Here is a 15,435-nt window from a genome sequence, read left to right as displayed (position 1 = left end):
CTCCCATCTTTTCTTCCCTTCCCTCCCTTCCCTCTCTTCCTCCCTCCTTTCTCTCCCTCCCTCCCTCCCCCTCTCTTTCTTTCTTTTCTTTCTCTCTGTCTTTCTTTTCTTTCTCTCTTTTTTCCCTTTCCTTTCCTTTTCTTTTTTCTTTCTGTGCTGGTACTGGGGCTTGAAGTCAAGGTTTGGGTGCTGTTCCTGAGCTCCTTTTACTGAAGGATAGCACTCTCCCACTTGAGGCCTAGCTTTTTTGTCAGTTACTTGGAGATGAGAGTCTCATGGACTTTCCTGCCAGGGCTGACTTCATACTGGTGATCCTCAGATCTCAGTCCCCTGAGTAACTAGGATTACAGACCTGAGCCACCAGCACCCATTTGTAGTACCCATCTTTTTGAGCTCCAGTTACTGTATTGTCTGCTTTTATATTTCCTTGTGTTGTTTCATCAGTTTTCAAAGTCAAGTTTATACTCTCAGTTCCTGTGTGTGTGCAGTTTTTTTTTTTTTTTAACTTTCCAATGGCTTGAAAGTAATGGGTCTTCTTCTGGGCTAGTTATATGCTATATGGTGCTGTTTTGCAGTACTCAGCAGCAGCTGTAACCCATTGCAGTTAGTTATGCAAGCACCACAGAGAACAACTAATAAGTTATAGTATAATATGTTGGTGAGCTATGATGTTGGATAGATTAGATGTGTTAAATGCATTATTCTTTAACATTTTTACCTTACAGTGGGTTCATTGGGATACAGTTGTTTTAAAGAGCATTTGTAGTTTTATTTTCACCCTTTGCTATTCTTAAGTCTCTGTTTATATCTAGGAATATTCTATATAGTATACTCTATATACTGTGTTTATATGCTTTGAGAAGATGAATGAGAAATGCAACTAAAGTATTCATGACATTTTTCAGTAGACTTTTTTTACATTTTTTTTTCTTTCGCCAGTCCTGGGGCTTGAACTCAGGGTCTGGCCATTGTCCCTGAATTTCTTTTGCTCAAGGCTAGCATTCTACCACTTGAGCCACAGTCCCTCTTCTGACTTTTTCAGTTTATATGGTACTGAGGAATAGAACCCAGGGCTTCTTGCATGCAAGGCAAGCACTCTACCACTAAGCCACATTCCCAGCCTAGCAGTAGACTGCTTTTTTTTTTTTTAATTTATCTCATTAGCTTATCCTTTTCAAACTGCACTAAAAGAAAGTTGGCATCTGTAGACCAGTAGATTTGTCCTTTTCTCATATTTTCTTTAGCAAAGTAGTTAGATTGATGTTGAAAGGATCATTTTATAAGGTAGGCTATGATTAAACCTACAAAGCTTGTAAGCTTTACTCTGAAGTATAGCTTGTACCTTACATACCAACCTAAGACCTGTTGTGTCTTGTTTAATTTTAATTATAATACAGGATTTAAAAGCATTACAATGGCTGCATTTAATTTTCCCCTTTCTTCAAAGTAAATTAAAGCTGCATTATGTTTAAGTATTTGAAATTTTAAAATACAGTTTAAAGTAACTTGTTCATGGCATTTCTATATTTAAGTTGCCTTGTGAAGACAAACCAATTATGTAAGGTATTCAAAATTCTTCTACTTATTGTAGCACTGTTTTCAGTTTTCTTTCACAAAACTGTTACTGAAATAATAGCTAGTAAGAAATTATATATTCATTGATTTTCTACAGTAGATTCTGGCAAAAATGTCCTTATGTGTCATAAATGGTTATGTTTATCTCAACTGGCTAAGGTATATACAGGTTAAAGAAGTCAGATTTCACAGACCTTTTAAGATGAAATGTGCAAATCAAAGGCAACTCAAGAACCATTCTATTAGGAGTTACAATCCATGGATAGAGAGGGTTGTGTGAGCTTTATGTGTGTCATTAAAAATGCCTTTGCAATCTCATTTGGCTGACTCCATACTTGTTGATTTAAAGCTGTATAACCCGTTTGGCTCCTTTTTTCTAATGATGCTACTTAGGCTACAAAGTGAGTATTGTTTTTTGTGTGACGCCTTTGTAAGAGGAAGCCAGTTCTGTGTTCATTACTGTAGTTCACACTGATGAAGTATGATCTAGGCCATGATAGTTTAACCCTACAGGTTCTTAACAAGTTTAACATCCCCATGTTACCTCTAATACATGTTATTTCCTTTTCACATCTTGCAAGCAGGAAGGAACTAACTTCAGGCACTGGACTTTGCTTATAGAAATAATGATTGTAATTTCTTACTGCATTTTCTTTTGTTGCCTTTACTGCTAAAGCTTTTCTTTTTTATATTTCAGAAGCAGAAGTGTCAGAGCATTCCACAGGTATAACCCATCTTCCTCCTGAGGTAATGCTGTCAATTTTCAGTTACCTCAACCCTCAAGAATTATGTCGATGTAGTCAAGTCAGCACTAAATGGTCTCAGCTGGCAAAAACTGGATCACTGTGGAAACATCTTTATCCTGTTCATTGGGCCAGAGGTAGGTACAAGTGACTTTGATTTATTAAAAAATACTTTAAAACTGCTTTTTTAGGTGAATATTCACAGCCATTTATAAGTAAGGCTTGGGAAGGAAACAGAACTTGACCAAAAAGTAGATTTCATAGTTAGTTCCTGGTATAAAAAAGCCAGCAGTGCTGAAGTATATGAGTCTAGCGTTTTCTTTAATATTATTAAGAAAAAGTAGTTGGGGAAGAGAATACCAAAAATATTGGCAAAATATTGATAATGTTTGGAGACAGGTAATATGTACACTCACATATATACTCACATTATACTACATTTTTCTAGAACTATATTTTTTAGAAAACTAAGTAGATGAGTATTTTAAAAACTATATTCTGTAGAATTTGAAGAGGAGATATTGTGGCTTGCTTTTGGTCGTGGCTCAAAATAAAGATTTTGTCTTTAAAGCCTATCTTTTTTTGTAACTGATAGTGAATCATTCTTTAAATCAGAATTTCACATTAATTTCATTGTGGTAAATTACTTTGTGCTCTCCATGAATGTATACTGCAGTAATGGCATGTGATTATGAATACAATAATATGGTATATTCATTTTTCTGTCACTGAATTAAAAGTCTTTTCAAAGATTCAAAGTCCATGTTGATTGTGTGTGTGTGTGTGTGTGTGTGTGTGTGTGTGTGTGTGCTGGTATCAGAGTTTGAACTCAGAACCTCAGGTTCTCAGTTGGCTTTTTTGCTCATGGTTGGCACGCTACCACTTGAGCTACGCCTCCTTTTTCATCATGTGAATACTTTTTAAAAATAGTTCTCTACTCTGGTTCTCTTTAACATAGAAACGTATCTTTCTCACCTAATTTTGTTTGATAAAGTTATGAGTCTTACTAAAACAGGTGTTGGTTTTGGTAGAATACTATGTAGCACTGTGATTGTGTCTCAGGAGGAGATGGCTCTCACTCCGCTGCCTCACTGGTGTCTGAATTGACAGCCTTTTGCCTTAGCCTCCCAAGTGCCAGCATTAGAGTCCTGCGTCTCACGCAACTTGTAACACTTTTAAAATAAACAATTGTTTTTAACACTTTCGAGGGGTAGTATTTTATGTATTGGGTAGACTGATAGCCCAAATGATTAGGTTATTTTTATGTGGATTAATTTTTCATATTGTATGATAGTGGAATACTGAGTCAAGGCAAAATATTAACATGTCATATTTTTTGTTCAGCTATTTATAAGCATTATTAAGAAAATACATAATGAATTTATATCGATGTCGTCAGATGTGATAATGCTCTGCCAACTTTGATAAAGTTACCCAAACCTAAAATAATGCTTTTTTTGTGTTTTTAATATGTTTAAACCAAAAGTTCCAGCAGAAATGTTTTCCTTTGTGGTATTTGTTTTGGTTGTTTTTGTCCCCTCTCTTGGGGAAATCTGAAATGTCAGGCAACATTCCCTTGTCCCATCTTTGAATACGACTCTATCATCTAGTTGATTAAGGCCAAGGTTGCTGCTAAGAAGCACCTTGCATCCATAGGTCAGAACCCACTTCAAGAGTCACCAGGTGTAAAGTTTCAGGGATCTAGGGTGAAAAACCTGATGTAGGCATAAGGATAGGAATTAAAATATTTTTTTATTGTCTTGCTTCATATCAAGATAATTTGGTTACAGTGTGTTCTCCAGTATTGTTAAATATATGGTTTCAATTCACCTTAGTCTTTTTCTTTGACTTCTGAGTTGCTTACTGAGTACAGAGTTAGGGAGCCATGTTCCTTTTGTTTATTGGGTACCATCACCAAGGCTATTGCTAGAGTAATTGTAAAGCCATGGTCAGGGGAAAGATTAGGCTATTTTCAAAGATTTTTATTACTATTAAGTGGTTGTACAAAGTGTTTACAAAGTCAGGTTATGATTCATTGATTTTTTAAAATTTCATGTAAGGATAATGATAATTATTTTTCTTATAAGTGGTATTATAACCACTATACTTATTTCTGTAAAAGGTAAAATTGAAAAAGTTTTCTGTATTAGACTAGTAGGTATATAACACATTATTGTTTTTATAGTTGTTTCCTTAGTCTTAGATTTGTTTTAGTTAAATATCAAATGTTAGTTAATGAATTAGTTTTGCTTAAGTGAATTTCAGTAGTTATAATTCTTTTTTAGTATGCTTGAAATTGAATTCCTATTTTCTTCTTCCCTCTTTCCTCCTTTATTTTTTTAAGCTACCATTAAAATATTCCTAAAAATAGCTTGAGTTCCTATTACCTAATGGTAAGAAAGATTTTGTCTGTTGTTTTTGTGATGGTAGGAGACCTGATCTTACTGGTATTTATTTCTTCATTGAGTAGGTGACTGGTATTGTGGTCCTGCCACTGAGCTTGATACTGAGCCTGATGAGGAGTGGGTGAAGAATAGGAAAGATGAAAGTCGTGCATTTCAGGAGTGGGATGAAGATGCCGACATAGATGAATCTGGTAAGTTGTGTCTGCAGTGAACATTATCACAGGGTGTTTTTCATAGTTGACAATGGATTTAATATTACTAAGAAATATTCAATTCATGTGTTTTGGATGGAGCTAGGAACCTGTAAGCCTACCTACACAGGAGGCTGACATCAGAGGGATCACAGTTCAAAGTCAGCCTGGGCACCAAAGTCCATGACACTCCATCTACAAAATAAGTAGCAAAAAGCTAGGCTGGAGGTATGACTCCAGTGGTAGAGAACCTGCTGTGTAGAGCAAGCTGAGTGAGAGCATAAAGCCCTGAGTTAAAGCCAATATTCTGGCACCCACACCAAAAATTTAATGTGTTCTATGTTTTATTTTTTTTTTTTTTTGTCAGTCATGGGGCCTGAACTCTGGGCCTGGGCACTATCCCTTAGCTCTTCAGCTCAAGGCTAGTGCTCTACCACTTGAGCCACAGCACCACTTCCGGCTTTTTTCTTTTTGTTAATGTGGTGCTGAGGAATCAAACCCAGGGCCTCATGCATGCAAGACAAGCACTCTACCACTGAGCCACCTCCCCAGCCCCTGTTCTATGTTTTCTAAAGAATCTTGTTTTTAAATGTACTGCTGCTTAAATTAGAATGAGCAGATTAAAATTTTTATTGTTGCAACACTAATGTATATTGTGGTTTTGTATTTAACACAAAATGATAACCAATTTTCTGAATGGAAATAAAGTACATTTCTTATAGTTCTTTGTAGTTTACTGTGCTTTTTAGGTCTGTTTTGGTTAATCAGTTTATCAGAATTTATTGAGGCTATGAGGAAGGAACTATGATACTGTTGAGTTTTACTCATTTGTAAAGTCATAAGGTAGAAATAGGAACTAATGTCTAGTGCCAGTGGCTCATGCCTGTAATCATAGCTTCCCATGTGGTTGAAATCTGAGGATCATGGCTTGAAACTAGCCGGGACAGAGAAGTCTGTGAGAATCATCTCCAACTAACCACCTAAAAGCTGGAAGTGGAACTGTGACACAAAATGATGAGTGTTAGCCTTGAGCATGAAAGCTCTTCAGGACTGGTGCACGCACACAATAATAATAATAATGTATATAGGAATTGTAGGTTGGGAGTGAAACTCTGTTCTGTAGCATGTGTAAAGCTACAGCCAGGTTCAATCCCCAGCACCATGTACACCAAAAAAAAAGTTTGATATGGAAATTCTTCATGTGGTAGTGTAATAAAAATGAGTGCAGTCATTTGGGAAGTACTGTGGGAAAATTCAAGAGTGAATAGGAATGTATAACTACCAAAGTATGTAATTCTTAGTTCAAGGTACATAATGAAAAATACTGGAATAGAAATGATGCATATAGAGCAGAAAAGTCTGAGACTCTTATTTCCAATTAAAAAATGTAACTAGAGGCATGGCTCAAGTGGTAGAGCACCAGCCATGAGCATGAAAGCTGAGTGAGAGTGAGAGGCCCTGAGTTCCGGCTCTAGTACAGAAATCAGCACCACCACCAGCAACAGTCAAACGAAACAAAACAAGAACGATACAAGCACATTGGGCACTGTATCAGTTTTTGTTTGTTTGTTTGTTTTCCAGTCCTAGGGTTGGAACTCAGGGCCTGGGCACTGTCCCTGATTCATTTGCTCAAGGCTAGCACTCTACCACTTGAGCCACAGTGCCACTTCCAGCTTTTTGTTTATGTGGTACTGAGGAATTGAACCCAGGGCTTCGTGCATGTTAGGCAACCACTCTACCACTAGGCCACATTCCCAGCCCCTGTACAGTGTATCAGAAGATAATAATAAGTATTGTGGCAGAAGCAAGGAAGGGAAAAGAGTCAGTTTTCAACAGAGTTGATTGATTGATCAGGTCTTTGGAGAAGCTTAATTTAGCTTTTCTAATAATGCCCATGACAAAAGTTTTCCCCTATATGTCAAATTGGGGTGTGTAGTAGTTGTTCGCTGCTCAGCTCCCTATGCAGTACTGGGACTTGAATAAAGACCTTACATAGGCTACACCAGGAGTCTACCACTGAGTTAATTACATCACCCATAAATACCTAATCCCTACAGATGTTATTAAGTAAAATGCCAAAGCCATGTCCAATTTTAACCTAGCAATTCTAAGGTACCTTCTTTTGCTTGATTCTTTATGGCCAGGCTAATTGAGATCAGTTTCACATGTCTTCTAAATCTTACTTTTATTGAAATAGAATAACAGGTAGTAATCATTTATTTGGCATTGCACAGTCTGTTTTTTAAAGAAGTATTCAGAGTGCATTGCCTGAAAGTTGAATTGTTTGCAGAAATGAGCTTAAGGAGAACACAAAATACTTCATATTTAATGATTTGAAGACTTTAAGTATTCTAATTATAGTTACTGAGTTCTTACAAATTCCAATTCATTTCGCAGAAGAGTCTGCAGAAGAGGAGTCCATTGCTATTAGCATTGCACAGATGGAAAAACGTTTACTCCATGGCTTAATTCATAATATTCTACCGCATGTTGGTACTTCTGTAAAAACATTAGTGTTAGCATACAGCTCCGCAGTTTCCAGCAAAATGGTACGTATAAGTAAACACTAGTTTGAGTATGATGAAAGTAGTGATAGTTTGGTTTGCTTATTCTAAAATTTAAGGAAAAAGAATAATTGAGGACTTCATATAGATAGGCATTCATGGTTAGCTTTTGTATTATTTCACTTCTTACAACAACCTTTGTAGCATGAATACCATTACTTATACTGTAGATGATGGACTCAAGACAAGGAGGGGTTAAATAGTGTGCTTTAGTTTCGTAGATGTGTGGTGAAGCCTATTTTCACTACATAGGATTTCAAGATTCTTCATCATATGTAAGGTATGATGAGATGAAATCACTGTTTTATAGAAGGGTAACTTTATATATTAGAATAGCCTTGGGTCTTCCTTAAGAAAGATGTGGATTGCCTGGGTATAGTGTCAAAACTGCTAAAAGATTCTCAGAGCTTCGAGCCCAGAGTATATGTGTGTGTATATATTTTAATGCACAATATGAGTGTCTTTTAAATATGCTCATGCATTTGGAAACCACTAGACTATATTCCTGTTGCCTTTTGTTTATCTTAACTAAACGTCTATAGATCTTCACAGTGACTTCTTCCCTCTTGTAGGTTAGACAGATTTTAGAGCTTTGTCCTAACCTGGAGCATCTGGATCTTACCCAAACTGACATCTCAGATTCTGCATTTGACAGGTTAGTGATTTTAAAATAATTTAAGCATTATAAATTCTAACTATGAATCAGTAGTCTTTTAAAGTTTCTCATTTACGTTAACTTAAATAACTGCTGTTTAATCATACTATTTTACTACTAAATCGGTGTGGCTTCAGCTTGAAAGCACTCTCCAATCTTCTGTCTTTTATTCATAGCTGTAAGCTCATCCCACAAGTTTATCATCTTGTGCTGTGGCTAGGTTTTCAGCCATCTAGATTATTACGTGGTTCTGAGGTTTTAGTTGGGCTGTTAAGTGCCATTTGGTAAAGCTTGCTTTTGTTTTTTCACAGTTGGTTTTGGTACAGGCCACTTGAAGCTACACTCTGCAGTTTGACACTTTTGAGCATATAATTGGTCTCCTCTGTAGTGTAGCTCACCCCTCCTTCCCACCTAGCGTTTCCTGTTTTGGAGGGAATGATCTTTCGCTAAGGCCAATGCTCTGTGTTTCCATAGCTTGTTACTTCTGTTTCTTCTATTGATCATTAGTCATTTACTCTCCTTCATATCTATATGTTGACTGCTAACTTTTTAAGTATGTATTAAATATGTTGCTACTTGCTTTTGGGTAATAAACTTAAGCTTCTCCCATCCTGTCCTAATGTTAGGTTAGCAATATTATCAGTTCCTCATTATACTATCTTTCTGAATTCCAACACTAAGCATACTGCCTGACAGTAGATGTTCAGTTAATGAGTGGTGATGTGAGACTTAGAATCTTCATTACATGCATACATGTAGTAGTTCAGTGCTTTTGAGTAATTTGACAGTACTCACTAAGTGCTTGTTACCTCTTACTTGTAGTTGGTCTTGGCTTGGTTGCTGCCAGAGTCTTCGGCATCTTGATCTGTCTGGATGTGAGAAAATCACAGATGTGGCTCTGGAGAAAATTTCCAGAGCACTTGGCATCCTGACCTCTCAGAGTGACTTTCTGAAAACCTCTGCAAATACAATTGCTTCAACTACATGGAAAAATAAAGACATTACCATGCAGTCTACCAAGCAATATGCCCGTTTGTGTGATTTAACTAACAAGGACATTGGAGAAGAAATAGATAATGAACATGCCTGGACTAAACCTGTTTCTTCTGAAAGTTTCACTTCTCCTTACGTGTGGATGTTAGATGCTGAAGATTTGGCTGACATTGAAGATACTGTAGAATGGAGACACCGCAGTGTTGAAAGTCTCCGTGTAATGGAAACAACATCCAGCTTTGCTTGTTCCTCAGCTGGTTGTTACAGGAAGGATATTGTTGGTCTAAGGACGAGTGTCTGTTGGCAACAGCATTGTGCTGCTCCGGCTCTTGCTTACTGCGGTCATTCATTCTGTTGCACAGGAACAGCTCTAAGAACTATGGCAGCACTCCCAGGGTCTTCCGCAGTGTGTGGAAAAGCATTAAGGACTACGTTGCCTAGGGAAAATGACTTACTTTATTTTGGGAGTGACAAATGTGATCAAGTGACTGGACGAGTACTTTTGTTTCTCAGTCTGTCTGGATGTTATCAGATCACAGACCATGGTCTCAGGTGAGTAATCAGTTCCAGAGTGTAGCATTCAATGGAAAACGAATCAGAATCTCTTCTGGTCCAACATTCAGAAAATTTTAGGAGGAGGAAGATACCTGTGTCGATATGGGTTTTCAAGGTTTTATATTCTGGATAAGTCAGGGAGTTAATTTTGCAGAAAAGTAGAAAATTGTTTTTGTTTTATGGTATGGTTTTGGCAGTTATTAACACTTCTTATTAAACTAGGCATTAGTGGCTGGTGGCTTACACCTGTCATCCTAACTACTGAGGAGGCTGAGATCTGAGGATTGCGGTTCAAAGCCAGCCTAGGCAAGGAAGTTCTTTAGAATGCATGAACACACACTCACACGCATGCACGCACGCACGCACAAGCTCGGACAGTGTCCAGGCCCTCAGTTTAAGCCCCAGGACTAGCACACACAAAATCTAATCTTGTTGTTGCTAATGGAATTTGAAGTAAGCTGCATTTCCTTCCTTCCTCCTTCCCTCTCTTCCTCCTCTCTCTTAACTTCCCTCATTTCCTCCCCTTCTCCCTGTCTCCCTGTCTCCTTCCCTCCCTCCCTCCCTCCCTCTCTCTCTTCCTTCCTTCCTTTTTTCCCTCCCTCTTTCCTTCCTTCTCCTTTCTTTTTCTTTTCCTTTTCTTTTTTCTTTTTTTGTGCTGGTCCTAGGGCTTGAACTGAAGGCCTGGGCGCTTTCCCTGAGCTTTTTTGCTCAAGGCTGGTGCTCTACCACTTGGGCTATAGATCCACTTCTGGCTTAAAAAAGAAAATTGTTATAAAGGTGATGTACAGAGGGGTTATGGGTTCATAAGTCACGTATCAAGTACATTTCTTTCTGGATAATATCACCCCATCATTCGCTCTCTCCCAGTTATTCCCTCCTGTATCTGCCCACAAGTTGTATAGTTTATTTTCTACATAGTCTCTATTGTACCACTGCTGCATTTGCCCCTTTGTCCCCCAATATACTTCTTGTTTTTTGGTGGCAAATTGGAGATAAGAGTGTCACTAACTTTTCTGCCTGGACTGTCTCCAAACAGTGACCCTCAAATTGTAGCCTCCTGAGTAACTGACATGTGTAAGTCATCGGCACCCAGCTTGTAGGCTGCATTTTTTCTTAGAGTTTTCATAAATAATGATGAGAACATTGTATCTTAGGCATGTTTAAAAGGAATAATTTGGATGGATGAATGAATTCCTTTTTGAGACAAAGGCATATATAACGTGTTGTATGTGGTGGCTAATTGAAAAAGTTTGCAGTCTGAGTATAGATTTATCTGTTGTTAGTTACTTTATCTTCAAGGACTAAATCATTAGATATTTACTAAGTATGTACTATTTGCTCTTTTCTAACTGCTAAGGATTCAGAATAAATCTTTTCTTTACTGGTCTATTTAGGTTTTCTATTTCTTACTAATTGAACTTTGCTGAATTATATTTTTTTCTAGAGATTTTCTAATTTCTTCCTGACTCTTAAATTCTTTGGCATGTAACATAATAGTCTTTTATGATCTTTCTCTTTGTGTGCCGCTGTTGGGGCTTAAACTCAGGGCCTAACATCATCACTTGGTCTTTCTGTTTATGGCTGGTGCTCTACCCTGCGAGCCATGCCTCTAGCTCAGCTTTTCTGTCCAGGCTGGCTTCAAATCACAATCCTCAGATTTCAGCCTCCCAAGTAGCTAGGATTACAGATATTATAGACATGAGCCACTGTTGCCTGGCTCTTTCCTCGTTTTATTTTATTTTACTTATTTCTTTTACTGTGGTTAGGAGTTTTGTTGATTTTGTCTTTTCAAAATGCTCACCTCTTTTAGCTTCAATGATTTTTTTTTTCCTGTGATTTTTCAAGATACTTCATTTATTACTATTCCGATCTTTATTATTTCCTTTTTTTGCGCTATAACTTGGGATTTAGGTTCTCTTTTTCTAGTTTATTGAAGCATGTTGTTAGTCTTTTTGAGATATTTTTCTTGTTATAAACATGGTATTTATTACTGAAGGGCAGTTTTGCTGAGCATGGTGTTTGGCTGACAGTTCCCCCCCCCTCTTTTTGTGATATGAAAGTTTACCTCTCATGCAGTTTGTCCTACTTTGAGATACTTTTTGAGATTATTTAGACTGTATTTAGAAGTGGTATCTTTTAATTTTAATTTTGAATTATAGGCTTTATAAATTAATAAGCTAAACCTACTGATTGTTTTCTTACCTGGCAGCCAGTGGTTACCCAGGTAATCCTAATTAAACAGGAAATTCAGATCTGAGGATCAGGATTCAAAGCCAGTCTAGGCAAGAAAGTCTATGAGACACTTAGCTCTAATTCACTAGCAAAAAGCTGGAAGTAGAGCAGTGGTTTAAGTGGTAGAATGCCAGCCTTGAACAAAAAATATCAGTGACAGCTTGACAGCTCTTGGTCCCTAAGTACAAGCCCTAGTATGCTCACCAAGACTATTTTCTTGGCCTGTACATAGTATGTCTACAGTTCAAGCACTTGAGAGACAGGCAAGATAATTATAGATTTAAGGGCAGTTTGGCTACATAGTCTCATCAAAACAACAATAACAAAAAAGGGAGAGAAAAGACTTTGTCTTTAAAGAAATAAGAACTGTTTTCTCTAGCTGCTGTGGCTTTGTCAAGCCACAGAGATTCTGAACTGCTACCATTGTAGCTTACAGAGGGGCAGAAAGCTACACTTTTTTTTTTTTTGGTTGGTCGTGAGGCCTGAATTCTGGGCCTGAGCGCTGTCCCTCAGCTCTTCAGCTCAAGGCTAGCATCCTACCACTTGAGCCACAGTGCCACTTCCAGCTTTTTCTGTTTTTGTGGTACTGAGGAATCAAACCCAGGGCTTCATGCATGCGAGGCAAGCACTCTACCACTGAGCCACCTTTCCAGCCCCAGAAAGCTACACTTTGGAATAAACAAAGAAAATAAAATTCTTTTTTTTTCTTTTTTCTTTCTTTTTTTTGTTGGTTGTGGGGCTTGAACTCTGGGCCTGGGTGCTGTCCCTCAGCTCTTCAGCTCAAGGCTAGTGCTCTACCACTTGAGCCACAGCACCACTTCTGGTTTTCTGAGTAGTTTATTGGAGATAGAGTCTTATGGACTTTTCCTGCCTGGGCTGGCTTTGAACTGATCCTCAGAGCTCAGCCTCCTGAGTAGCTAGGTTTACAGGTGTGAGCTACCAGTGCCTGGCTGAAAATCACAGTGGCTCACGCCTGTAATCCTAGATACTCAGCAGGCTTAGATCTGAGGATAATGGCTCAAAGCCATCCTGGGCAGGAAGATCTGTGAGACTCTTATCTCCAGTTACTCATCAAAAAGCCAGAAATAGAGCTGTGGCTCAAGTGGTAGAGTGCTAGCTTTGAGCACAAAAGCTCAGACTAAGTACCCAGGCCCTGAATTCAGGAGCCAAGTTTGGCACACACACACAAAAGTTCTTCTTAGTCATATAAAAACCATATTAGTTTCCTCTTTTAATCATGTAGCTACAAAATTCTAAAGTGTACTGTCCCATTCTTTAACATTTAATGTCCTCACTGAATACATGACTCAGTATTTTCATATTAATAATACTTTCCTAATTTCTTTGTTGCTGCATAATAACTTTTTATGTTTTGTGCTGGTCCTTAGGCTTGAACCCAGGTTTTAGCTGCTGTCTTTAAACTTTTGAGCTCAAGGCTAGCATTTTACCAGTTGAGCCACAGTTCCACTTCTGGCTTTTTGGTAGTTAAGTGGAAATAAGAGTTTCATAGATTTTCCTGCCTGGTCTGTGTTTAAACTGCGATCCTCAGATCCCAACCTCCTGTGTAGGTAGAATTAAAGGTGTGAGCCACTGGTGCCTGGCTTTGCATAATAATTTTTTAAAGTCATTATGTTATATCAGTTTCTTTTGACATCCCTTTCCTATTCCCAGTTTTCCATTTTATTATTGTAATATCGTTTAAGTTTCTATTGAATAGAAAATGGACATCTTTGATTTTTGTTCTTGATGTATTTTACTTCTTACTATTGTTCTAACCATCTTCTCACTTTATCCTATATGTACAAATATTGATTTCATTTTTCCACAATGTGCTATTAGATTCTCTCCTTAGGGTTATTTTGTAATTCATACACATAGAATACACCTGTTTTAGTGTGCAGTCCATTGACTTTCAGCATATTTACAAGGTTGTGCAACTATCACCATTACCTAATTTTAAAATATTTTTTGTAGTTGGGCTCTGGTGAGCTCATCATACCTGTAATCCTAGCTACTCAGGAGCTGAGATCTGAGGATTGTGGTTCAAAGCCAGCCCATGCAGAAAAGTCCGAGAGACTTATCGCCAATTAACCAGCAGAAAACTGGAAGTGGCACTGTGGCTCAAGTAGTAGCCTGCTGGCCTTGGGCCAGAGAGTTCAGGGACAGCGCCCAGGTCCAGATTTCAAGCCCCATGACCACCACCACCCCAACAAAATGTCATTCCTAGCAGAAACCCCATACTTACTTGCATTCCCATTTCAGTCTTCCTTGTCTCTAGCCCCTGGCAACAACTAATTTACTGTCTGGATTTACCTATTCTAGAGTAATAATGTTAGTGGCGTCCTGCACTTACATAAGCTTTTGTTTATGCCTTTTCTTCACTTAACTATGTTTTCAAGGCTTATGCATGGCACAACTTGTGAGGTAATTTGTAGCTGTGTAACATTTTAATTATATAGGCATATACCACATTTTGTTTGTCCATTCATCAGTGGATATTTGGGCTTTTTTTTTGCTTTTGTGGTGCTGAGGAATTGAACCCAGGGCTTCATGCATGCAAGGCAAGCGCTCTACCACTGAGCTACCTTCCCAGCCCCGATATTTGGGCTTTTTCTGTGTAAATAATGCTACCATGAACATTGGTATGGAAGTTTTTGTGTGGACATGTTTTTGTTTTCTATTTCTACCTATAATTTCTGAGGGACTAACTTTTAGGTTTAAAATTTCAGTAGTTTTGATTTTTATTTAGATAACCTGGTCAGAGAATGAACATTTTAAAACTGGGGTTCAGTGCTTCCTTCTTTTGAGAATTGAGTTACTCTATTGTACGTAGAAGGTAAAGTCCTATAGACTTGTTTATTGCCTATCTTCAGTAACAACGTAGAAAGTTTTTCTGAGTTCACTGCATTCCTGCCTAAGGATGAAGCTAGTTATTAGGGTTTTACAGAAATTCAAAAATATTTTTGTTACCCAATTTTGGTAAGTGTATAAAGTTTGGCCAGTGTGCCATAGGAATACAGATGATTCTATAAGTTAATATATTCTAATTGTCAATGATTTCTCCTTACAGGGTTTTGACTCTGGGAGGAGGGCTGCCATATTTGGAGCACCTTAATCTCTCTGGTTGTCTTACTGTAACTGGTGCAGGCCTGCAGGATTTGGTTTCAGCATGCCCTTCCCTAAATGATGAATACTTTTACTACTGTGACAACATTAACGGTAATGCCTTTTAGCAGTGAGATAATTTTGAAGGCATTGATTCAAAGCTTTTTAGCAGTTGTCATAATTAGTATGGTTTCTGTTTTTTCTAGATTCCTAATTACACAGATTTTTACAATTAGTCCTTTAAATTTGATTAAAATTATTTTTAAGTAATAGATTTTTCATTAGCTTCTTGAAAGGTAAGTTGTCTTGTGGAATACATATTTCAAATACCATTTTACCACTAGAGTCATGTAGTGGTGTCATCATTCAAATATGATGGTTATGGGAATGCTAAAATTTTTATAAGATTTTGAAAAT

At 37.6% G+C, this 15,435-nt stretch overlaps 1 protein-coding gene across 1 annotated transcript in view; it reads left to right on the top strand.

Moving 5' to 3' along the window:
* Window positions 1-15,435, top strand: part of Fbxl5 (F-box and leucine-rich repeat protein 5) — a 48,296-nt gene that overhangs the window by 26,447 nt on the left and 6,414 nt on the right. Inside the window, exons 6-11 of the mRNA XM_013008889.1 lie at window positions 2,273-2,455; window positions 4,789-4,914; window positions 7,312-7,463; window positions 8,051-8,133; window positions 8,956-9,678; window positions 14,984-15,132. Coding sequence (XP_012864343.1) covers window positions 2,273-2,455; window positions 4,789-4,914; window positions 7,312-7,463; window positions 8,051-8,133; window positions 8,956-9,678; window positions 14,984-15,132 — 1,416 coding nt within the window. The remainder of the gene's footprint in view (window positions 1-2,272; window positions 2,456-4,788; window positions 4,915-7,311; window positions 7,464-8,050; window positions 8,134-8,955; window positions 9,679-14,983; window positions 15,133-15,435) is intronic.

This window comes from Dipodomys ordii, unplaced genomic scaffold (genome assembly GCF_000151885.1).
Source record: "Dipodomys ordii isolate 6190 unplaced genomic scaffold, Dord_2.0 Scaffold8, whole genome shotgun sequence".
Lineage (NCBI taxonomy): Eukaryota > Metazoa > Chordata > Mammalia > Rodentia > Heteromyidae > Dipodomys > Dipodomys ordii.
This window is presented reverse-complemented; position numbering and strand designations above follow the sequence as displayed.